General features: G+C 37.8%; 1 protein-coding gene across 2 annotated transcripts; it reads right to left on the bottom strand.

The window, feature by feature from the left end:
* Window positions 1–4214: 4214 nt before the first annotated feature.
* Window positions 4215–24515, bottom strand: LOC127420393 (tripartite motif-containing protein 54-like). Of its 2 annotated transcripts, XM_051662661.1 has the most exons (10): window positions 23527–24515; window positions 20345–20493; window positions 19748–19922; window positions 19571–19666; window positions 13874–14107; window positions 13758–13780; window positions 10932–11056; window positions 10580–10824; window positions 6114–6226; window positions 4215–4350 (listed from the first exon to the last, which is right to left on the bottom strand). In XM_051662661.1, exons 1-9 carry the CDS (start codon window positions 23689–23691, stop codon window positions 6140–6142), a joined length of 1299 nt encoding a protein of 432 aa, XP_051518621.1. In that variant the 5' UTR covers window positions 23692–24515; the 3' UTR covers window positions 4215–4350; window positions 6114–6139. The 2 variants fall into 2 exon arrangements, with proteins under 2 accessions (XP_051518621.1, XP_051518620.1); XM_051662660.1 differs by lacking the exon at window positions 4215–4350 and having other exon boundaries at window positions 4944–6226.
* Between the last annotated feature and the right edge of the window lie 1711 nt (window positions 24516–26226).

Here is a 26226-nt window from a genome sequence, read left to right as displayed (position 1 = left end):
CATTACCTGAGATTCATTAATCTCAAATGACTTTTCCTGTTGTTTACTAATCAAATCCCTCACTCCATTTCAATTTCTGGTCCATCTGACCCACAGTCAATGACGGTTTTTCTTATTATCTTGACCAAATATAGTTATAGAGAGTTCAGACAAGATTTCTGAGGAATAACCTGTATCTCTGTTTGTAATGTTAACACTCTTCATTGTTCTGACCAAAGCTTCCATACCACCAGCAATTGCACATAAGCTCTCTGAGCTCTGTTTCCTTTTTTAACTCTTCCCATTGTCTTCAAATTACCTTTTGTCAAGATAAAGTAAGTTTGTGTAGTAAACTCTTTTGGCAGTAAGAAAAGGTGGCTCAATACGTAAAGCTACAGTTGGCACTTTAAACAAACAGTACTTGAACATATCAATGCATAATAAAAAAAAAAAAAGAAAAAAAAAAAAAGAAAAAAAGGGGTTTTACACAAATCAATATCCCTAAATTGTAATTTGAGTAATATTTCAACACATGGTTAATGACAGGATAGGCACATCATGTGTCTTTGTGTGCTGTTATTTCTGATATATATGTAGAAAAAATACATAAAAAAATTTGGAGTTTAAATTCAGTAACATTTCAGTTAGTCAAATATGCACAAGATCTATCTCAAATTTAAATTTCTGAGTCAGAACAGGTATACAAGCATAGCTCAACTAACTATGTTAATAACTACAATGAAAAGACAACAAAAACAAAAGATTACTTACATGTAACCATGGAATGGGACTGGAGGCAGATTTTCAAGGGAATCCAAATGCATGAAGTATTGAAAGATTTCTTTCCCCCATCATAGTGGTCTTGCATATTTAAATATGATGACTGCAGGTAGAGCTCAATTGAAAGTTGCTCCTGATTGGCTAGTGACTTAGCCACCCTAGGCATCAACAAAATTTCAAATCTCCAAAATTATGCAAAAGCCTTTTTTCCCTAAGTGTTGTAGTATAACCAACAGGAGACCCCTGGTGGTTGAATTTGATGGTACTACACTGCATACGAGTAAAGTTATTGAATATTTTTCCTAATAAAAATTAGCCAAAAAAAAGCAAATTTCTCCAAACTAGGTGTTGTAGTACAACCAACAGGAGACCACTGATGTGTGAAGTGATTTTGGTGACACTACACTGCATATGTGTTAAGTTATTGAATATTTTTGTTGTATCGCTTTTCGGTGTTGCACTTTGTAGACGGTCCCTGCGCACTCGTCTCACAGCAGGCTGCACGTAGAGACAGACCAGTGTTATTTGTCCCGCTCGGAGGACGGATTGTTTCGATGGAAATTAGGTTGTAGCTTGTTGTATACCTTACTACGGTAGGAAAGAGGCGTCATTTGTGTTTTAACAACGTTTCGCTTATGAGTTATTGACCCGGGAAGTTCGAGTCTGTAAATAGATTTCCAACTTTACAGAACTCGAGCGATCACAGCCAGCTCAGCTTGATGATCTGCACAAGCTCGCTTTCTTTCCGGCGCCCTGAGATGACGTTTAGTGCGTTCCTTTCAACCAACAGAAATAACAGAAAAATACGATGCTTGGCATACTCTTTTATCTTGATTCTGCAAAACCTAGATGATCAATACTCAAGAAAAGCAACAAACTGAATACAGCTTTCTTATGGAGGCATTAAACTGTTGTTATAAACAGGCTTCGATTTATTAACGAAATCCCATGCATATGACAAAAGGAAACTGATAAATCAGAAATGATATTTTGTGTTTCATGACATGAGTAATAACATTACAAAGAAATGCTCAATTATGTTGTATAGTGATTTACAATACATTTCTAGCCATAGAATTCACAGCAAACCAGTAAAGTACATAGGAAGTCAGCTGTGCCTGTGCTAACTGCAGCATACGGTTCATACATTACACACTGCCATTTTTTACTGTCAAGTAGCCTACTTGCACATTGCAACTCTTGTTTGTGTATCTTGCACATCTTAAAACTGTATATTGTTTGTACTTTTTTGTATATCGTAAATTATGTGTATTGTGTGTTGTATATTGAGTATATTCATTTATAATATACACAGGCACAATTCACTTCCTATGTACTGTTCTGGTTTTATATATATATATATATATATATATATATACATACATACACTCTGGTGGCCAGAAGTTTGTAATAATGTACAGATTTTGCTCTTATGGAAAGAAATTTGTACTTTTATTCACCAAAGTGGCACTCAACTGATCACAATGTATAGTCAGGACATTAATAACATGAAAAATTACTATTACAATCTGAAAAAAAAAATCTGAATTTTTTTTAACTACTTCAAAGAGTTCTCATCAAAAAATCCTCCATGTGCAGCAATGACAGCTTTGCAGATCCTTGACATTCTAGCTGTCAGTTTGTCCAGATACTCAGGTGACATTTCACCCCTTCCTGTCACAGTAATTTGGAGCATGGCATGATTGTTGGTGCCAGATGGGCTGGTTTGAGTATTTCTGTAACTGCTGATCTCTTGGGATTTTCACTCACAACAGTCTCTAGAATTTACTCTGAATGGTGCCAAAAACTAAAAACTTCCAGTGAGCAGCAGGTCTACGGTAACTCAAATAATCACTCTGTACAATTGTGGTGAGAAGAATGGCGCCAATGGTAAGGGTAAGGGTTTTCACCTGAGATTAATTGCTGCTAATTGTGATTTCTATGTTCACAGTGAGAGGCGAGGAGAAAAAAGGCTGCCCAAAACACCAGAGAGGGAGACAGAGCCGAGCCTGCATGTGTGTGTATGTGTCTGTGCAGCCCGCAGTGTTGACTGTGACATTTTCTGTAAATTGTAAAACTAAAATACCTTTTTGAGTTGGATTCGTCACCTCCTGCTTCCTCCTTTCCCTCCTCTACAAACTAACCTTATTACAATGATGTTAATAGATAACACAAGTCCCTAAAATTTTTGCATAGTACTATATATATATATACACTACCGGTCAAAAGGTTTGAAACACTCATTCATTATAATTTATTTTTCTCACATTTTAGAATAATAGTAAAGTCATCAAAACTACGGAATAACATAAATGGAACTATGGGAATTATGTTGTGACTAAACAAGATCCAAAATAAATCAAAACTGTGTTATATTTTAACATCTTCAAAGTAGTCACCCTTTGCCTAGAATTTGCAGACATGTACTCTTGACATTTTCTCAGCCAACTTCTTGAGGTATCACCCTGGGATGCTTTTTAAACAGTATTGAAGGAGTTCCCATCTATGTTGGGCTTTTCTTTATTATTTGGTCCAAGTTATCAATAAAAAAAAATTTAAAAAAATGTAAATTAAATTTTAGTTTTATAATGAAATAAATTAATATGTTGGCACAATTATATTTTTGTCTACAAAACTAATTTCAAACATTTAAGCATACGCCTTCAGATCAAAAGATTTTTAAGATCATGAGAAACATTTCAGACAAGTGTTTCAAAACTTTTGACCGGTAGTGTGTGTGTATATATATATATATATATATGCAATGTGTGGACACCACACACCAAAGTTTTCACTCATCATTATACTTGTGTACACGATGAAGTCACAGTAAAGTGATTTGATATGACATTGACTCAAACACAGAAAAAAGATAAGGTGAGATGTTTTTAAATATAGCCACAAACTCTTTTAATTACACTAACCAAAGAGGTAACAAACTGACAATAAATCAGCAGCTGGGTAAAGTATTTTATTGAATGTAACGCTGTAAAAATTATCATTACACTTTTATGACATTTCCATTCATTTCATGACCACCAAATCTAAAAAGTGTCAATAGCTATGTTAGGAATGGCATACTACTACTACTGCAGTATATAAATATGGCAGAAATAGTAAGAGTAGTAGGGTAGTAAGCCATACACAGCTATTGTGCTATACAACTGGTTTGACCTATAAATCTATAGTGGGGTTGGGGGGTTTACAAGTGCATATATTATCCTGGAGCACTCCTCTAGCAGATGGCTCCTCTGGGTAATTGTCATTGACAATTCGGTTTTCAGCAAAAGAGTTTGTCATTGAACAAACGAAAAAAAAAGTACACAATAATTTAATTGTGAATTCCCACAGCAATTTACACAACCTCGCATTTTAATACATTCTGTTACACAGGGAAGCTTCAAAGACTAAACTGAGTAGATAGTCTACAGGGCCCTAATAGCAATACTAAGACATCATTCTTGCTTTGAGCTGAACGGTCACTTGTTTTTGGCGAGAGCATTGAGCCATCGAGAAGCTGAGACAAGTCACCTCACTGGTGACCACTGGAGGTTTCAGTCCTTCTAAAGCAGAGTTTATAGGTGTGTCAGTCTGCAGGAATATGGTAGGGTTTATCATTACATTGACAGAGATTTTTAAAAAATCCTAAAAAAAAACATGATACTAATGGAGCTCAGGCCTACTCTGTATGAATCCGTTTCTCTGTTGGCGTGAGGAGTTTACATGGGCGAACAGGTTTCTTTCTTTCTTTCTTTTTTTTCTTTCTTTCTTAGGAGTTACATATTCTCATGCATGTAGCATAGAGACATATTACCTATTCCAGGGGTGTAAAGTAATTGAGTAATAAAACTTAAGTATTATACTTAAGGATTATTTTGGGGGATTTGTACTTTACTCGAGTGCAATTTAAATGGAATACTTGTACTTTTACTTAATTACATTTCCAAAGAATTTTTTTTTAACTTTTTTACTCCTTATAATTTTATTTAAACTTGAAAAGTACTCATTTTTGCAGATCATTTTCTTTCATCTTACTGGACTGAAGCCACCTTCAGGATATATATATATATATATATATATATATATATATAAAAACAAAAGTCTTTTGTAATTAAATGTGTACATCTCATTTATTTCTACACTTGTCTTCTTATTTAAATCATATCTATGAATTTCTACTCCCTATTTGCTGAATTATTATTGTTGTTGTTAGGCAACTATTAATTATAATAATAACTATAAAACCAGCAATGATAATGAGGATAATGATGATAATAAAAATAATGGAATCTGAGTAAATATTAATTATGAATTTTATTGAATTCATCCATCTGCTCAACAGCAAGGTTTGGTAGCAAACCTCAGAAAACAATCCACAAAACAAACAACATTACTAGCTTTCTTTAAAGCTTATTTAGATTTTTTTTTTCTATGTCTCAAGGGGATGGGTGCTCTGACATTGCAATTCGGATGCTCTTCGGGACTCGTACCCAGTTCCTTTGCATCACATATACAACACTCTATAAGTTGAGCTACTGTGTAATTTGATCACACTCGAACAAGCTTGTAAATGTAGTTGCTTATGTAATGCAAACATTAAAATGAGTCATGCGCTATAGTAAAAATGTTTATATGTCATGAGATAGCATTGTGTGAGGAACAGGGCGAAAAGTGTTTATGTAATCTGCAATTTTACTTGTGATTTGAATGAAAGGGGATAACAATCATTGTTGTTTTAGCACCTCTAGTGTTCATTTCACCATGAAATTGCCGTGTTACATACAACAGGCCAAATAAAACTCATTTTGCAAAAATGTAGTTATTGTAAAATGATTTTATGACCAGGCTGCGAATGCCACTGGGGGAGAAGTATGACAGTCGTCAGTGACAGTAAAAAGGCAACTTAACAAACCAATCGAATTTAACAACATCCTCTCTCACACAATCTCCTCTCTTGATTTCATTCTAGCGAGTTACTTTTTAATTTTTAATACTTAAGTACAATTTAATGTGAATATTTTTTACTTTCACTCAAGTATGTTTTTGGCTTGATACTTAGACTTTTAATTTAGTAAAAGTTTCACTCAGTATTCATACTTTCACTTAAGTATAATTTCTGAGTACTTTTTACACCCCTGACTAATTCCAATCCTTTTTTCTCCATTTAAACAAATCCTTGGTAATGCTGCATTCACATACAGTACAGTATATTCAAAATGCTCTGTAGCAGTAACTGTATGTTACTGTCAAGGAATAAAAGACATATCAGATGGATTGATAAATTGCTGAATCAATATAGAAATAAAGAGCTGGATGCTTATAACACTGGTTCAGCATTATTAGGCTGTTGGTACCTGTTGACTCTGCCTCTTCATCTCTGCTATATACAAATAATGCACTGAATGCTTCCCCATATTCGCTGTAGGATGACTAGGAAGCACAGGAAATAAAGGATGAGGGTGACAGTCTGAAAAAAAAAATGGAAGTTAGGGTTTGCACCAACTAATGGTCTAGTTGATTATTTCTGTGACTAGTTGATTCATTCGGTTTATGTTGATCTAATCACATGATTTCAGATTTCATGTTTGAAACTCATAAACTAACATTCACAAAAAGCATTATAAGTGAACCGCACTGGATGCTTTTACATGCAAGAACATTTGTGATCTGAGTTCATTTAGAGTGTTTATGCTAGAGCTGTCAGAATTAACGCATTAACACATGCGATTAATTAAAAAAGTTGAACGTGTTAATTTTTCTTAATCGCGATTAACACATTTACCGTTAATAAAGCATAAAACAAAACAAAAAGCCCACATGGGACTCGTGATAGATTTTTCAGCCTAAGGTGCATTTTAATTACCGCAGAAGCACGTCAAGTGTAACTATCACCAAAACACATAATGAGACGTTTTTCCCTGCAAGCGCATTTCATGTGGAGTTCAGCTTGACACTGGCATTGACGCCCTGACACAAATCATGAATGTGGCTTCACGATTTTTGCAGTTTTTTGTTTGTTTTGTTTACAATTCTTATGTTTTTTGTCTTGGATGTTGTCTGCCTTATTGTCTACGACAGACAAACACTTTTGGACATTGGTTCTGCAATTGCACACTGTAAACCGGACTTCAAATTCCTCAATGCCGACCTGCTGTTTACAAACACGGCAGCGGAGCCCTTTGTCTGGGAAGCCCGGCCGCGGAAACGCAGAAGGAAAAGGGGAAATAGAGCCGGGTGTTCTCATCAGAGCAAGACATCGTGCAAATCGACCCCTGCTACCCAGTATTCTACTGGCAAATGTTCACTCTCTGGACAACAAGCTCTGCGAGCTGAGAGCACGGATCTCTTTCTAACGAGAGACTAGGGACTGCTGCATTATGTGCCTTACGGAAACTTGGATGTCTGCTGAGATTCGAGATTCAGCCATCGAACCCGCGGGGTTCTCCGTGCACCTAGCGGACAGAGCGAAAGACCTCTCAGGTAAAAGCAGAGGTGGTGGTGTATGTTTTATGATCAAAAAATTCTGGTGTGATCAAAGGAACGTACATTCTATCAAGTCTTTCTGCTCTCCTGATCTGGAATTTCTCATGCTTCTGTGTCGACCATTCTGGATACTGAGGGAATTCACAGCAGTCATTATCACAGCTGTGTACATCCCGCCACAAGCCGTCACAGACCGGGCACTCAAGGAACTGTATGGGAGTATAAGTGAGCAGGAAACCGCGCACCCTGAGGCCGCGTTCATTGTGACCGGGGACTTTAACAAAGCCAATTTCAAATCAGTCACATCAAAATACCACCAGCACTTTAGTTTCAACACACGAGGGGACCGGGTTTTGGACCATTGCTACTCTCCCTTCCGGGATGGCTACAAATCCCTCCCCCACCCACCATTTGGCAAATCGGACCACTCTTCCATTCTGCTTCTGCCCGTTTACAGGCAGAAACTGAAACAGGAAGTACCTGCCCTCAAAACAATCCAGTACTGGTTGGACCAATCAGATACTATGCTACAAGACTGTTTTGATCACGCGGACTGGGAGATGTTCTGGTGCGCCTCTGATGATGACATCGAGGTTTACGCTGATAGCGTAACGTGTTTCATCAGAAAGTTCATAGAGGATGTTGTTCCGACCAAAACAATACGGATCTACCCCAACCAGAAGCCATGGATAAATAGCGATGTTCGCGCGGGACACTTAATGCGCGGACCTCCACTTTTAATTCCGGGAATGCGGAGGAGCATAAAAAGCGAGTTATGCACTCCGCAAAACTATCAGAGCAGCAAAACAGCAGAACAGGGACAAAATTGAAGGACAGTTTAACACCACCATCTCTAGAAGCATGTGGCAGGGAATTAATATCATCACAAACTACAAAGGGAATAAAAACTCCGCCGTGAACACCGCTGCCTCTCTCCCGGATGAGCTAAATACTTTTGATGCTCGTTTCAAGGGAAATAAAACCGCCCTCGCGGAGAGAAGCTACAGAGGTTAGTTCACTCTCCATCTCTGTAGTGGATGTAACCCGATCCTTCCGACGGGTGACTATCCGCAAAGCCGCGGGTCCAGACGGCATTCCGGGCCACGTCATCAGAGCGTGCGCGAACCAATTGGCTGGTGTTTTTACGGACATTTTCAACCTTTCCCTCTCCTTGTCTGTGGTCCCCACATGCTTTAAAACATCCAGCATTGTGCCTGTACCAAAGCAATCCAAAATCACTTGCTTAAATGACTGGCGTCCTGTTGCTCTGACCCCCATCATCAGCAAATGCTTTGAGAGACTAATCAGAGATAACATCTGCTCTGTGCTGCCTCCCTCACTGGACTCACTGCAGTTTGCCTACCGCAACAACCGCTCCACTGATGATGCCATTGCATCTACACTACACACTGCTCTCTCCCACCTGAAAAAAGTTTGTAGACTACAACTCAGCATTCAATACCATAGTGCCCTCCAAGCTAGATGAGAAACTCCAGGCTCTGGGCTTAAACAGCTCGCTGTGCAGCTGGATCCTGGACTTCCTGTCAAGCAGACGCCAGATGGTTAGAATGGGCAGCAACATCTCCTCATCACTGACCCTCAACACTGGAACCCCACAGGGCTGTGTTTTCAGCCCACTCCTGTATTCCCTCTACACACATGACTGTGTGGCAACACATAGCTCCAATGCCATCATTAAGTTTGCTGATGATACGACGGTGGTAGGTCTGATCACTGACAATGATGAAACAGCCTACAGAGAGGAGGTGCACACTCTGACACGCTGGTGTCAGGAGCACAACCTCTCCCTCAACATCAGCAAGACAAAGGAGCTTGTGGTGGACTTCAGGAAAAAAGACAGAGAATACAGCACCATCACCAGTCAGCAGCTTTAAGTTCCTCGGTGTCCACATCACTGAGGAACTCACATGGTCCGTCCACACTGAGGCCGTTGTGAAGAAGGCTCATCAGTGCCTCTTCTTCCTGAGACGGCTGAGGAAGTTTGGAATGAGCCACCACATCCTCACACGGTTCTACACCAGCACTGTAGAGAGCATCCTGACTGGCTGCATCACTGCCTGGTACGGCAATAGCACCGCCCACAACCGCAAAGCCCTGCAAAGGGTGGTGTGAACTGCCAGACACATCATCGGAGGTGAGCTTCCCTCCCTCCAGGACATATATACCAGGCGGTGTGTGAAAAAAGCTCGGAGGATCATCAGAGACTCCAGCCATCCGAGCCATGTGCTGCTCTCACTGCTACCATCAGGCAGGCAGTATCACAGCATCAGGACCTGCACCAGCCGACTTCATGACAGCTTCTTCCCCCAAGCAGTCAGACTTTTGAACTCTTGATCTCTCATGATCAGTATACATCAGCACTGCACTTTATTCATCTTATTATCTTACACTGGACCGTCATAAATTATATTCTCTCTTAACAACACACTGGCAACTGACTATCAACCGACAACCTGAATGTCAACACAGTACAATACAACATACTGTATATTTTATATATAACATTTTTATTGTATACTGTGTATTCTATATTGTGTGTATTGTATACTGTACATTGTATATTATTATTTGTATATTGTGTTGTGTGTAATTATGTGTATATTAGATATGTAAATTGTGATGTGTAAATCTGATGTTTATTGTAAATTGGTATATGTCTCATCACTGTCATGACTGCTATGTTGCTCGGAACTGCACCCAAGATTTTCACCCACTATTGCACTTGTGTATATGGTTGTGTGACAATAAAATTGATTTGAGATTTGATTTCGATTGCTGTAACAAAGCGGATAGCCACAGTCTGCCAGCATATTTTGGAGGATCAGAGATTTAATGCCCATTACAATGAATATTTACCTTATGGGGTAACTAGTTCTTTCAATTAGTCAAACTCCCACTTAGATTTTGAGAAACATTTAATGTTACTTGAATTGTTGCTATTTTAGTGAATTTCTATTTTTATACTGTCGAAGGCTTTGTTTGGAAATTGTTAATAAATCATTATATTGTTACATATTTTTTTGTTTCCTAAGATGGAAATAAATGCATTTTAAAAGGAAAATTAATATATATGGGGTCAAATAAAAAAAAAAAAAAATAATAATAAATGCGATTAATTGTGATCAAAAATGTAAAAGAATGACAGCACTAGTTTATACACAAGCCAAAAATGTACAAGCCAAAATTCCTGCGTACCACCCTGACACTGATGAAGTGTTGCCCAAAGGTTGACAAAAACGCAAGCAGCACATAATCATTAAATAACCTTATATAATATATGAGATTGACAATGCACATTTTGAAAGACATAGAGTACCTGCTGAGTGCTTATACCATTCTTCTCACATACAGCCTCCTTTCTAATGTCTGCACAACTCTCTGCTTGTGCCAAAGTATCCTCCATTGTCTCTGGCATGGGGCTCCTCATCTCAGAGTCCTCTGATTTGAGATCCTGATCTGGTTCAGAGTCAGGTTCTGGGGTAGACAGTGGTTCAGTTTCAAACTCAGGTTCAGGCTCCGGTTCTGACTTGAGCTCATCAGAGTCCTCCACTTCCTCTTCAACTGTAAGGTTACCAGCATTAATCAGAGGATTCTGGCTCAGGTTGTACAAATAACAGCATTCAATGGCTTGCCCAGAAAGGCTAATCAATTGAGTCTCTGATGCTCACTGTTCATGAAATCCAGCTGGTAGAGGACTCTTTCCTCTGCATCAAAATTCACCTTGTAGTGATCCATTTTCTCATAGCCAGGCTCTATGGACTCCAGAGTGAAGCAACTAGATGCTTTACTAACCCTACAAAGAAAAGGAAATATACTAATTATTGTAAAATGAAAGTTATGACAATTAAATGCTTCTTCCACAATGATACATCTGCAACTGACTGTTGCCCATATTTTAAGGTACTAAATAAGTCATGTTCATGTGTATTTTCAAACATGATTTTGATTATAAAAATATTTAAATTCATTGGGCAATATTAAAGGTATAGTTCACCCCAAAATAAAAATTATTTCATCATTTACTATCATTTAAATGCCATCCTAGATGTGTGACTTTCTTTGTTTTGCAGAACACAAATTAATATTTGTAAATATATATGAAAAGAATATTTCAGCTCTGTAGGTCCATACAATGCAAGTGAATGGTGGTCAGAACTTTGAAGCTCCAAAAAGCATATAAAGGCAGCATAAGAGTAATCCATATGACTACAGTAGTTTAACCCTCATGTTGTCTTCTGGTCATTTTGACCCCAAGAGGACTGAAAATGTTATCCTATCGGACAAAAACCTTCTGGCTTTGTTCACACAGTGTATCAAAATTAAAAGGTAAAAGTTGCTTATAAATCTCTCATTATGCTATATTATAACCAAATATTGGATTAGATCTTTTTGTCAACTTGTTTTCTTTCAATTAGCACAGGTTTTGTGTTTCGTTTTGGAACTTACTGATCGTAGGCTTCACTGACCTGAGCTTATGCACCTCAGTTTTTGAGTGAAAAAACAAACATTATTTGTGGATAATTTTGGCAATATTTAATAAAATATGAAAACATTCTGTACTATTTATCACACTAGGATGCTTTAATGTTTAACCAGGAAGTTTGTTTTGTAATGCTTTTATTTTGTACAAAATGGCACAAAGTCACACTTGTGGTGTTCCAGGTCAAAAATGACCGACCACTGAAAATGAATGGGGGAGATAAAAAATAAGAGTGTTCAGGAGCATGCCTACCCTCACAAACTCTGAGTATTACATGCTTTCTTTTCCACAGAGATTAACTTTATCCTACACTGAACTGCATTCAACATCTATCCAACATTATCACACACACACACACACACACACATATACATGTTGGTGTAGCTATCATTATGAGGATTCTCCATAGACATAGTGATTTTTATACTGTACAAACTGTAGATTCTATCCCCTAACCCTAACTCTAAACCTAACCCTCACAAAAAACGTTCTGCATTTTTATATTTTCAAAAAAACATTGTTTAGTATGTTGTTGTTTTTTTAAGCGATTTAATTTATGGTGACACTAGAAATGTCCTCATAAACCACATTTATAGCATAATACACTTGTAATTACCAGTTTGTAACCTAAAAAAAGTCCTCGTAAACCACTTAAACCTGCCCACACACACACACACAAACACACACACACAACACCTGAACTTTCTTTGCCCCACAGTGACCCCTCTCCAATAGAATCTTTCTTTCCTGATCTTTCTTTCATTACACCTTTCAGTCCAAATATCATGACAATGTGTTTTGGAATTTTCATGCTCTCACAAAGAAGCAGATCAGTGTTTACTAATATACAGAAGCTTTCCCGCAACTAAGATATATAAAGCCTCATAGGACCTTGCTCATCATTCACTTTGTGGCAGCACAATGGCCAAGCGTTTCTCTGTGCATGAGGCTCTTGATCACATCCTTTGTCATGACACTAGATCAGCCCTGGTTCATTTCAAAATAAAAGTCTTGTTTTTTGTGATCGTCCCCATTCATTTTCAATGGCCAGACATTTTTGACCAGGAACAACAGAAGTGTGACTTTCTGCTATTTTTTTTTTTTTTTTTTTTTTTTTACAAAATAAATGTGTTTCAAAACAAACTTCCCTGTTAAACATGAAAACAAACTAGTGTGTCATTTTTACAGCACAGATGTTTTCTTATGGTATTTAATTTAGTCAAAATAACCCATAAAGAATGCTTTTTTCACTCAAAAACCGAGGTGCATAAACTTAGGTCAATGAGGCCTATGATCAATAAGTTCCAAAAAAAATACAAAACCTGTTCTAATTGAAAGAAAACTAGTTGACAAAAGGATCTAATCCAATATTTGCTGATAATAAAGCATAATGAGGGATTTATAAGCAAATTTTAATATGGTGGTCATTTTTGAACGGGAACACAAAATTAGGTAAAAAAAAAAAAAACTGTAAAGACAGCAAGCGATATGATTTGTGTGGGTGAGAAACAGATCAATATTTCCTTTTTTACTATGAGTACTCCTCCCTGCCCAGTAGGTGGCGATATGCGCAAATAATGCAAATCCCCCCCCCCCCCCCAAAAAAAAAAGAATTTAAAAGTGAATGTGGAGATTTATAGTAAAAAAAAGACTTAAATATTGATCTGTATCTCACCCACACCTATTATATCGCTTTAAAAGATATGGATTAAAACACTGGAGTCTTATGGATTACTTTTATGCTGCCTTTATATGCTTTTTGGAGCTACAAAGTTCTGGCATCAATTCACTTGTATTGTATGGACCTACAGAGCTGAGATGTTTTTCTAAAAATCTTCATTTGTACAGAAGATAGGAAGACATCGTAAATGATGAGAGATTTTTCATTTTTGGATTAACAATCCCTTTAAGGGGAAGTCTTCAAATGCTGTTAGGGCATGAAAAGTTTGAAATTCTAAACAATTGTGAAGAATTAGAGAAACATCTACTGAAATTGTAAAGATGAATTACTTACTTCTCAATTAGATCTTTTGAGGTCTATGAGGGAGAGATAACAAAAATATCAAACATTGGCATACTTGACATTAAAAAATTAAGATTCTTGAAGAGCCCCAAACAAGGTTATGATACCTGTACAAAAGCAGCCATCTCTGACTCTTCCATGGCATTCGTGGCAGCCTGTACTAACTTTGAGTTTGTGTCTACATGCCCACTGTAGGTCTGCACTAAAGATTGGGCCCAGCCAGTCTTTTCTTCCTCCTCAGAAGTAATTTGCTGGGTCATGATGTTATGACGTTCTTCCAGAATGGCACTCATGCGATCAAACTTCTCACAAAGAATCTGCTTCTGGATCCTGCTATTCTCCTGTTTGCGGGACAATGTAAGTATTACAGCATAATCTGTTTGACTAACAATGCACTAGGGGGTAGCGGGCACAAACTAATGCCGGGCTAGTTCTGGGTATCTGCAGGTATCAGCTCATCCAATTTAATATTTTTTAATACCCTTTTCAAGATCTTTTCAAAAATATTTAAGACTTGCTCGTTACTTTAATCACTGTCAGGGTTAATGCATTTAAAACACTGGCGGCCAACAGTTTGGAATAATGTACAGATTTTGCTCTTATGGAAAGAAATTGGTACTTTTATTCACCAAAGTGGCACTCAACCGATCACAATTTACAGTCAGTACATTAATAACGTGAAAAATTACTATTATAATTAAACTACTTCAATGAGTTCTCATCAAAAAATCCTCCATGTGCAGCAATGACAGCTTTGCAGATCCTTGACATTCTAGCTGTCAGTTTGTCCAGATACTCAGGTGACATTTCACCCCATGCTTCCTGTAGCACTTGCCATAGATGTGGCTGTCTTGTTGGGCACTTCTCATGCACCTTACAGTCTAGCTGACCCCACAAAAGATCAATGGGGTTAAGATCCATAACACTCTTTTCCAATTATCTGTTGTCCAATATCTGTTTCTTTGCCCACTCTAATCTTTCCTTTTTGTTTTTCTGTTACAAAAATATCTTTTTCTTTGCAATTCTTCCCATAAAGCCTGCACCCCTGAGTCCTCTCTTTACTGTTGTACATGAAACTGGTGTTGAGCGGGTAGAATTCAATGAAGCTCTCAGCTGAGAACATGTGAGGCATCTATTTCTCAAACTAGAGACTCTGATGTACTTATCCTCTTGTTTAGTTGTACATCTGGCCTTCCACATCTCTCTCTGTCCTTGTTAGAGCCAACTGTCCTTTGTCTTTGAAGACTGTAGTGTACACCTTTGTACAAAATCTTTTTTTAATGCCAATCTTTTTTTTTTTTGCAGTTTCAAGCATTGTATAGCCTTCAATCCTCAAAACAATGATTGACTGATGAGTTTCTAGAGAAAGCTGTTTTTTCTTTTTTGCCATTTTTGACCTAATATTGATCTTAAGACATGCCAGTCTATTGCATACTGTGACAACTCAAAGACAATGTTAAGCTTCATTTAATGAACCAAATAGCTTTCAACTGTGATTGATATAATGGCAAGGGATTTTCTAGTACCAAATTAGCAATTTAGAATGATTACTCAAGGATAAAGTGTTGGAGTGATGGCTGCTGGAAATGAGGCCTGTCTAGATTTGATCAGAAATTACTTTGGTGAATTAAAGTACCAATTTCCTTCAGAAACAGCGAAATCTGTACATTATTCCAAAATTTGGGCCGCCAATGCAGGTATACATATACCCACCACTAGATGCAACATGAAGTCAAATATTAGTATATTAGAGAGAAGGGCTGGTTTGATGCTGTATGCTTACTGTGTGCATTTTTATGCAGACATCTACAGTAGTTATTAAAGTTTATTACTTATGCTTTTGTTCATTACTATAAACAAGGTACCTCGACTGGATGTCACTCTAAAAATCTTACATAAACATCCACTTGTTTTTGTTTTTTTAATGCACTCACTGAGGCTCTCGTCAAACATAAGCACAAATGGCCCTGCGTTATTGACATTACCAACAAGCTTCTCCTTGAACTAGACCAAATCAAATTATACAGTGGGGGAAATAAGTACTGAACGCGTCAACATTTTTTTCAGTAAATATATTTTTAATGAGGCTATTCACATGAAATTTTCACCAGACATCAGTATTAACTCAAGAAATTTGCAAATGTAAAGAATTCACAACATTAAAGTCCATAAATAAAGTTATGTGTAATAAAGTGGAATGACACAGGAAAAAAGTAGTTGTAACACACATGTTGTAAGAGCTTCCACACAAACTGGTATGACGAAACTTCATTTGTACAACCGTTGCTATATCAATACTGCGAAGAGAAATAAAATGTGCCAAATTGAAAAAAAGCCTTGGAGAATATAGCCAAAAGTTCCTTTAAGAGTAGCAAAAGTTACATTTCACATGAAAGTACATTTTCATGTCTGTTTTTAGTGCTTATTTAAAACTAAGCAAACTTGGTGTCATTTTATTCTCTAATCTGTTAGCTAGCATCTTGCATAGTCCTTTAATACTTAGCTAGCCAACAGAAGTGACTAGCCACGTTCAAATCCCAGTTTTGTAAGAAGGGGACGTGGTTATTACAAAAGGGGGTTTCAACTCCAAAAGAAGGTGCCACTTCAACTCACGGTTAAGGTTAGGGAAAGGGTTAGGTTAGGTTAGGGGTTCGTTATATCTTTAATGGCGGTTTGGAGCTCTCACTCCTTTTTGAATCTGCCTGCAGCTACATCCTTCTCGTTGCACAGGCAGGGCACGTTGTAACACTGTGATACAATGTGCCCCTATTAGAACAAACCATATGCGATTCCATGCAGTCTACAATGTAATTCACATAATTCTCCTTCATGTTTGTGTGTGTGTTTGTGTTGTGTCTTCGTCTATTTGCTTGCTTAATTTTTGGCCTATTCTGTGGCTTTGTTGTGTGCTCATTGTCAAGTGTCAAAATTAAGGTATATTTTATATCGTAGTGTTAATAAGTGTGTTTTACTGACATAATATTTTTGTTTAGTTCTATGAATTTAATTAGATCAGATAAAGTTGTTAGAGGGGTATTTTAAGCTGTCCTATGATCATGTTTAATGTGCCCCTCACCTGTTACAATGTCCCCCTCCTATGAAGCATATTGTAACATTTCATTTAAATTCTTTCCAGCAAGATAATAATAAAAAAAAAAAAAAAAAAAAATACACTGTATTCATGAAACCGGACTACATATTTATACCTGACATGTCAAATGAACATGAAAAAAGATAAATACTTTGAACCCCAAGTGCATTTACAAAAACTCGAGAAAACAAAAAAGTGTTTGTGCCCCGCTCTCCCCTTCATCAAGTGAACACTTTTAGATGCGCAATCTTACACTGATTATGCTTAACTAGCCAAACATGGTTCATCATGTACATAAATGCCTTAAAAGATTTTCCTTTATCAGGGTGTAAGGGATCACCCAAAAAGGAAAATTCTCTCATCATTTACGCACCCTCATGCCATCCTAGATATGTATGACTTTCTTTCTTCTGCTGAAAACAAACAAAGATTTTTAGAAAATATCTCATCTCTGTAGCTCCATACAATGGAAGTGAATGATGACCAGACATTTCAAGCTCCAAAAATTACATGAAGGCACCATAAAAGTAATCCATATGACTCCAGTGGTTAAATCCATGTCTTCAGAAGCAATATGATAAGCGTGGGTGAGAAACAGATCAATATTTAAGTCCTTTTTGCACTATAAATCTCCACCTTTGACCAGCCCCAACCAGTAGGTGGCGATATAGCCAAAAAACAAAAGAAGAAGAATGTGGAAGTGAAAGTGGAGATTCATAGTAAAAAATAATTTTAATATTGATCTGTTTTCATATCTCATACCTCATATCGCTTCTGAAGATATAGATATAACCACTGGAGTCGTATGGATTACTTTTATTCTGCCTTTATGTACTTCTTGGAGCTTGAAAGGTCTGGCCACCAGTGGCGGCTGGTCCATAGGGGGCACTGGGGCACCACCCCACCTGGTGGAAAGTGTTTTTTTTTTTTTTAAATAAACATTTTTCAAGTAATTTTCTAAAATTTATTTTAAATATGTGTGTGTTTAAAATGCATAACGTGTAATATATAAAATATTAATCATTATGTGGGGGAAAATTAGCTTCCTTTTCATCCCTTCTCTCGTCAAGAGTCCTGACCACCACCGACTGCGCATGTTTGGGGCGTTTTTTCCAGTGCCCCTCAGTGGAGCAGTGCCAACCAATGCTGACACAAGATATTCTCATGTGCGAAATTTAGCAAATCAGCAGCCTCGATATTATGGCCTGAGGGGCGCTGAGAAAAGCATCCCAAGCATGTGCAGTCAGGACTCTTGACATAGTCACGTTTCCTCTCACCTTCGTCTCACTGGACGACTGACAGTCTCTGCCAATAGATTGTAATACTATAGTATTGATGAACGCAGACACAGGAGCAGGATCTCAGCTGCCCAGTCTGCCCCCAAATTCAATAAGATCTCTTCAGCAAAATCCATTTGAGAGGAGAACTTTGATGGAGAAACTATGGGTAAAAGAGCTTGGCCCAGATCAACCTGACATCAACATCAAACAACAGGCTAGCGAAAAGAGCAAAACGTACACACAATGCTTCTCCCGTACTTGGTACAGCAGAAAGGCTTGGCTAGCTGGAAATCATGCAAATCCCTTATTTTGCTTTCCATGTCTACTTTTTAAAATGACGGGGACAGATGGAACATGGACTGTTTTAGGATTAAGGGACCTAAAACATTTATCAGAGAGGACGAAGAAACATGAGTCTACAAGAGCACATATGGACAATAGTGTCAAGCAAGCAATCCTTGGCAGAATCAACATAGCTACGCAACTGGATGAAGGCCACAGAATCAGGGTAAGAATGCACAATGAAGAGGTGGATAAGAATAGGCACATTTTATCAAAGCATTCCTGACTTCAATAATAGGGTCACTGAGAAGTTTGCCACTTAGAAGGGCAAAATTCCTGTACAAATAAGATGCCTGTCTCACACACACACACACACACACACACACACATACATACACACACACACACACACACACACACACACACACACACACACACACACGTTTGTAAAATTTTAATTTGTTTAATATTGGCATTAAATAATATAAAGTATAAAAGAGAATGCAGTGTAAAACGCAATTTACGTCTGGACTTGTATTTATTGATAAATCCATCTGCCTCCATTACAAAAAAAACGTGAGTGTGCGCAAAATTTTTCACACGCGCGCATTGGCTCAGAGCCCCACCTGAAAATTTGGGCACCAGCCGCCACTACTGGCCACCATTCACTTGCACTGTATGGACTTACAATCAGAAGAAAAAAAGAAAGTCATACACATCTGGGATGGCCTGAGGATGAGTAAATGTTGAGAGGATCTTCATTTTTTGGGTGAACTACCCTTTTAAGCATAAACCCATCAGCAGACGTAGATTTTTGCCCATTACCCCGATTTCACTCTGCATGTAAACACCTTTAACAGCATTCTTATCAGCGGGCAAGTGTTGTGCGAATGCCTGTTTACATTTTGATGCCAAAAGGTGGTATGTTATGTCTAGTGGTTACCATTAGGGACCAATACATCTGTAATAAAAACCAATACAAATCCTAATGAAATATGGCCCAAAACACAATAAATAATAATAATAATAATAATTAATAGTTTTAATAGTTATCTGCTGATGGTTTGTTATGGTGTTTGTAGTGGAAACCATTAGAACATGATGACTTTTTAATGTTTCTTTGTGTAAGATGTAAAGGTAATCCTCCATACCTCTGTATTCCTACAGATTGCCTTTAGTTCATCAATAAACGCTTGGACATGGTCATTTGTGGAAACCAAGGAAGCCACTCTATCACTGAGTTCAGCCTACAAAGATAAAGAAGTGAAGTTAATTGATATAATATTCATCCGAATAGTAGTAAGATGTGAATATGTAAAAGCTTTTACCTTCTGCTGCTGGTAGACATCAGGTAGGGGAGTTACTTGGCAGGTCTTGTGTGCCCCAAACACTTTGCATAGGGAGCAGGTGGGCACCTGACATGTGATGCAATAAATATTGAGCTTCTCATCATCATGCTCCTCACAGGTAAACTGTGCAAGAGGCTTTGGTGGGGGCCTAGAGCTGGAGACACATTGATTCAAGGCAAAACTTATTAAATTCACAACCAACTCTCAACCAAGCCAAAGTGTTCAGTCCTGCAAAACATTATGCCATATGCCAACAGCATATGCCATATGCCAATAGGTTTGGTTGTCTATTTAGTTATATGTCCACAATTGCTGATTTTTATTTTCTTCCCAAGCAACATACAATGTTCATTTAAGTGGATTGGCACCTTGATAATTGGCCAAAATTGGGATTTCATTAACTCTCCTGTTCTCAGTCACACCTCGTTGGAATGGAAACTGTTTCCTAACAACTAAAATCCTTAATAATTAAGCTACCATAACAGTTAAACATAAACTAAGTAGATTAATTATGATTGTTGCAAAGGTTGGTGCAAGTATAACAAAGTTTGTCATTTAACACTCTCCTGATCTGACCTTGCAGACTCCTGTTTGTAAGCATCGATAATGTTCTCCACAAGTAAATTTCGCTGCAGCCCATAAACTCCATGACGGTCCAAGGCAACTTCACGCCGACAGGTAGGGCAGCGGAAGCGTCCTCCAATTCCAATCTGGAAGAGAGATGGCTACACATCTTACTCAGCATGCTGTTCTTCAAACTGTCAACAGTATTTGTGATTAGGTATGTAGACTGAGAATTGAAACCTCTCTGCAACATAGATTGTTCGTCCTTTGACACTAGATATCTTTTGATGTTTTCCTGATGGTAAAAACTGAAAAAGTTGGCAATTGAAGTTGGCAAAATAATGTTTTACTCAAATTTTCACATTCCCACAATCACAATGTAACATTTGGATAATGTTTTAAGAACATACATTTGTTAGCTGGGATAGACTTTCTTGTGCCACTCTGAAGACATACTATCCTAGGATAGACTATCTAATGGTAAATCATTTTCGCATTGGTGTTTGGACCTTGGGTAACCATCACACACTTCTGCAAAGGGATCCTGTTGCATGTTGTTAACAGTTTAAGGACACAGATTCCATATAGAGGCCATTAATATGTATTTGACTCCAACACTTCAACACAATCAACACTTGCCAAAGGAACAAGATGAAACCGAGTTTACAAAGAGAAGAGTTTGAGACTGATCTCACCGGCTGTCCTAAAATAGTCATAATTTTTAATAGCTTTTAGCTGCTGAGGCTTATGGGTCGAAAGGAATCAAAGCACCAATGTTGGTTCATTATAATCTCCTTGTCTCCTACAGAGTGATGTGAACTGTTAATTTATCGAATTACCATTAATATATCATTGGTGCACAGTTTCTCAAGACTCAGGAAGTGTATGACACTACTTTGTTCTTGGCTTGGGTTTCAAAAGTTGAATTGCGTTCATTCTTACACTGGACGTGGCTACAGGCAGCAGGCAGCATCCTCAACTTCTTCTGTGAAATTTTAGCATCACCTTCTTAATTTACCTATAGGTCTAATGCTAGAGATGATACACATTAATTGAGATGTGATGATGTTTGCGAACGATAAGATAAACACATTAAGATGTACAATCATCGAGGGCATTGGGGCCTCATTATTTTTTGACCTGCGAAAATATACATTAGCCACTTGACATTCATATATGTCAAGTCAGCTTGACTTTTAACCTTTGCCTTTGAGGGGGATCTCTCTTTCATATCAATATGCTCATTGTGTGTTACATGAGTGTCAAATCCCTGACAGATCAAATGCATCAAATGTAGGCCATCAGCTATTTTTATACCTCAGAATTCAGGACCTGGATTGAGTTTATGCATTTGAAATCCCAACACCTTCGGGGTTTCCACATGTTAGCACAGCAGCTGCTAGTGAAATGTGGTTGTCAACTGTTGTGGTTGCTTTAAAAAATGTGAGTGATTCAGTAACACTTTACAATAAGGTTGTATTTGTAAATATTTGTTAACTGCATTCATTAACATGAACTAATACCTTGTATACATTAAAAATAATATTTATATAAATGAACATTAATCAAGATTAAAAAATGCTATAAAAATATTGTTCATTGTTAGTTCATGATACCAAATGTATTGAATAACTAAGTTCAGGCATAAAACTCTGAATGGCGCAAGCTGATAAATTCTTTAAACTTGTCATCTGTTAGCCAGTCAGATTGTTCACATATGTGTCAAGCCAATCAGCTCACATGGTGTAAGGTGGTCGGTCCTTTGACGTGTATTCTGGTAGCCAATAAACTTGTGTACTCTGTCTTTGCCCATCATTTAAATTTGCTTAGTTTGCAAGTAAGCCAGTTTCACTGCATCGCGCTGTGAGAGTTTTCTCTGAAAATGCTATTTGCTCAGGTGATTGCTGGGGCTTTTTCTTCTATCAACTTGCACGGTAAGGTCTGCTTTTGGCCATGATGCATAAAAGCACATCTTTATCAAGGTAAACCATGGCCAAATCAGGCACTGGCACACATGGCTATCTTAGGTCATTAGTTAAAATAAATACACATATAGCTAGGCTAAGTCACTAGTTAAATAAGCTCTGGGCTTTCCTGGTCCAGATACACATTATGAGTCAGGTCACTAGCTGTTTAATCATTCTGGTCAAGCAGGCTCAGGCACACATAAAGATTTAGTTCATTATCGTTATGCTATTTGCTCAAGCATGCCATGGCACACCTAGCCAGTATGCACTCGGTGCACATGGCTCTGCAGACCAGCAGCAGTACACAAGTCTTGGCGGTTGATCTGCTTGTTTGGGAGGTTGTGCTATGTGTTATGCGTCTGTGCAAATTCCCTGATTTGTTGGATGATTGTATATATGTCATACATGCTTGATGCAGCATGTCTTGCGCTTTTCAAATTGTGCAGCAGCAGCAGCATGTCCACATGCTTAACTCAGTATGTCTGTGTATGTTCTAGCAGTAGCAAGCCTATGTACTTGCTCTGCAGGTGCAGCAGCATAGCATATCTAGTCAGCCAAGACCAATATCCTATCAATTTGTCATACCGACATTAAAATGCTAAATCTTTCAGAGAGTTGTCATGACTGAACCAATGTTAACAAATACAATCATATTTTAAAATGTTACCAGTGATTCCATATGGATTTGTTTTTTGTTTAACCAGGTCAATGTGCAAGTACCTCAACAAACAGCATATAGACACATGTTTTTGACCATCCACCATTTAAAAGTATATAGCAAAGACTTGAAGAGTGCCAATATTCCAATATAATGCCAATATAATATGACATTAAAGGTTTCAAAACCACAGTGAGATATTACTTTGGGAAACTGCAACCTCATGTGCAGACAAGACATCCAGGTATCAAATGCTCAGACACTATTTTGAGAATTCATCATCTTACAGAAGACCTGAATTATTAACCAAGTTCTTATAAACAAGTTACAACCTGTTTATTCAAACTTGCAGAAAATCAGCACTGATGTTTCTTTCCTATTTTGGTCTTGTTACAAAGGGGCCACACCTTTTTTTATTGGTTTAATGTAAAAAAAAAAAAAAAAAAAAAAAAAAAAAAATTTATATATATATATATATATATATTATACATTTTTTCGTTTTGCCTATATATTTACTTATTATTACTTCCTCTAAGTGATGGGGAACAAACACTTCAGCACATGCATACCTGGTACAGTTCATTGGCACACTTGCGGCAGAGGTTGTGCAGGCAGGGCAGAATGACGACTGGTTTTGTGAAGACCTCCTCACAAATGGGGCAGATGAGTTGTTTCTCCAGAGTCCCCAGCGAGGTGTCTCCATGGTAAGAGCATATTTCCAGTGGAAGAGACATGGCTGTGTTCCCCCACTGACCCTACACTCACTAGTAACCTAAGAAAGTTAGTACAGCAAAATTCCTAGGTAATGAGACTGAGCTGAAACACCACTAGTGTTTTTCAGAGCTCTGTTCATGATCTCAGTCTTTGTGTCTCTGTTCTGTTCTCTTTGTCCAGTTTTGTCATGTGAATTTTCAATCTCACCTGAGGCACATAGTTAGAGGATAGTTGCTCTGCCCCTGTGCTTGAACAGAGCAATGGGCCTTGGGAACTGTGTTGGTTTGCAGTTGTAAATATGTGTGCATGTGCTAAAAGGGGGAAGGTGTTTGGTTTCTAGCTGGCTCTGGTTTCTAGCTTGAAAATTGCTTGCTCCCAGCTCCCCCTTTTATCTGCTGTGCCCATATTGGGCAACCAGTGGAATGCTGGCAAACAGAGATGATGCCCTATCTCCTGTTACTCCAATAACTCTTGTCTACAGTCTTCATGCAGCCACAGTATTGGGGCAAAGAATTATGGTGTTTTTGTACTTGTGTACTTGGGCGTACTTGAATCTTTAGATGCAAAGCACGTATTCAAGAGTGTGCAGGGGTATAAAGTAATTAAGTAATTATTAGGGCTGACAATTTAACACGTTAATTTAGTGTGAATAATGATATAAAAAAATAACGCGTAAAAAAAATGTACGCAATTAACATACATAAATTCCGTAATCAGGAATGTTTCAACCATCGGAGCAATGCAAGCTTAATGTACTACCTTGATGTGGCCATAAGGGGCAGTCAGCTCCAACAGTGCAAACAAAACACATTGTCAAGTCAACGAGCGCAACATGCAGCACAGCCTTCAGGGTCAATTATCTTTAAAATCTTTTACAAAATGTGTAGTAAATGTGCAAATATTTAAAGGGGCAATCATACATTATGAAATATTTAAACTTCATCAAACACTTTAAATATTGAAGAATTTAACAAATAGGCTCCTACACCATTTACAGTATGCATGTGCTTGGTGAAAGCTGTGCAAAGCCCTATCCCGTAGACCTCATTTTAACCTAGTAATAGTATTAGTATAAAATAGTAATAATTATTTCCCGACGCCCACAGAGATAAATCGTCCAGGTCACATTTGGACAGCTAAAACGCACTGCAGTTTGTTCATAGTACCAGTACTTAAATGTTATATGTGGAATTCTATTTTAATCTTTAAGTTACAATAATGTGAATATTTTGTGTTAAAAATGTGCAACTTCAGTGACAGCTTTTATCATTATTATACTGTATATGCAATTTCATGACATCATATTAATTGTTAGAATGTAGTTACTAAAGGTGGACATGAATTTGTAACATTTGAAAAGCTAAAATATGATTAAAATGATCTCCAATGTGTTTGTAGAGGGTTTCAATGAAATGTACACATTGGATAATCTTGATTGTAAATGTCATATCCTGCATGCTGCTTTATTGTCTATTTTTATAGGCTATTTGGCAGAGGGTCTTTTACATATTAGTCCACTCCATTCATCTTTTCAAGATACATCAACCAAACTCGACAAAGAGTTTAAGCAGTTCTGGCTTTGTGGTGCCATATCTTTTCTAAATCATGTTATGGGGTGTGTTCTATTCAGAAGCATTCATGAATAAATCAGTGCATTTTACACTTTTTTGACACTACACTCTGTACATAAAGAACAGGGGACTCTCATCAACCACATGTAGTGTGCAGTGCACCAGTATGTTTATCACACACCAGCTATTGGTGGAGAGGAGAGTGTAGAGTGATACAGCTAATTCATTAATGGGGATTATTAGGAGGCCATTATTGATAAGGACCAATGAGGAATTTGGCCAGGACACTGGGGTTACACCCCTACTCTTTATGAGAAGAACCCTGGAATTTTTAATGACCACAGGGAGAGAGTCAGGAACTCAGTTTAACTCATCTCATCCAAAGAATGGCACCTTTTTACAGTATGGTGTCCTCATTACTACACTGGGGCATTAGGAACCCACATAGACCACAGAGTGCACACCTGCTGCTGACCTCACTAACACCTCCTCCCCCAGCAACCATTGTTTTCCCCCGGAGGTCTCCCATCCATGTACCAACCATTCTCAACCCTGCTTAGCTTCAGTGGAAACCAGTCTAGAGCTACAGGGTGATATGGCTGCTGGATCATCCATAAACTCAAAGAATTTACCCTCCACTGTGAGAGCTTCGGAGGGCTGAAAGGTATGGGGCACAAAATTGCAGTCATTTGGACATTTTATTGGTAATTCTGTTTGGAACGACTCTACAGCTTGGCTACCATTATTACTCTCCCATCGAAGTGACCTGCGAAGGAATCTTTTATGCATTTTACATTGGTTAAAAATGCCCTTTACATTGATTGAATGTTCAAATGCACTAAGAGTCTGTTTTGTTTTCAAACTTCAAATGTAAAAACTCACACACAAGCCCTTTAAAGGTGCTGTAAGCAATTTAAGCCTTGTTGGAATCCTCCACGAGACTGTAGCTGAATTATACAGGCCCCCTCTTACCTTTACTTACTT

This window comes from Myxocyprinus asiaticus, chromosome 29 (assembly GCF_019703515.2).
Source record: "Myxocyprinus asiaticus isolate MX2 ecotype Aquarium Trade chromosome 29, UBuf_Myxa_2, whole genome shotgun sequence".
Taxonomy (NCBI): domain Eukaryota; kingdom Metazoa; phylum Chordata; class Actinopteri; order Cypriniformes; family Catostomidae; genus Myxocyprinus; species Myxocyprinus asiaticus.
This window is presented reverse-complemented; position numbering and strand designations above follow the sequence as displayed.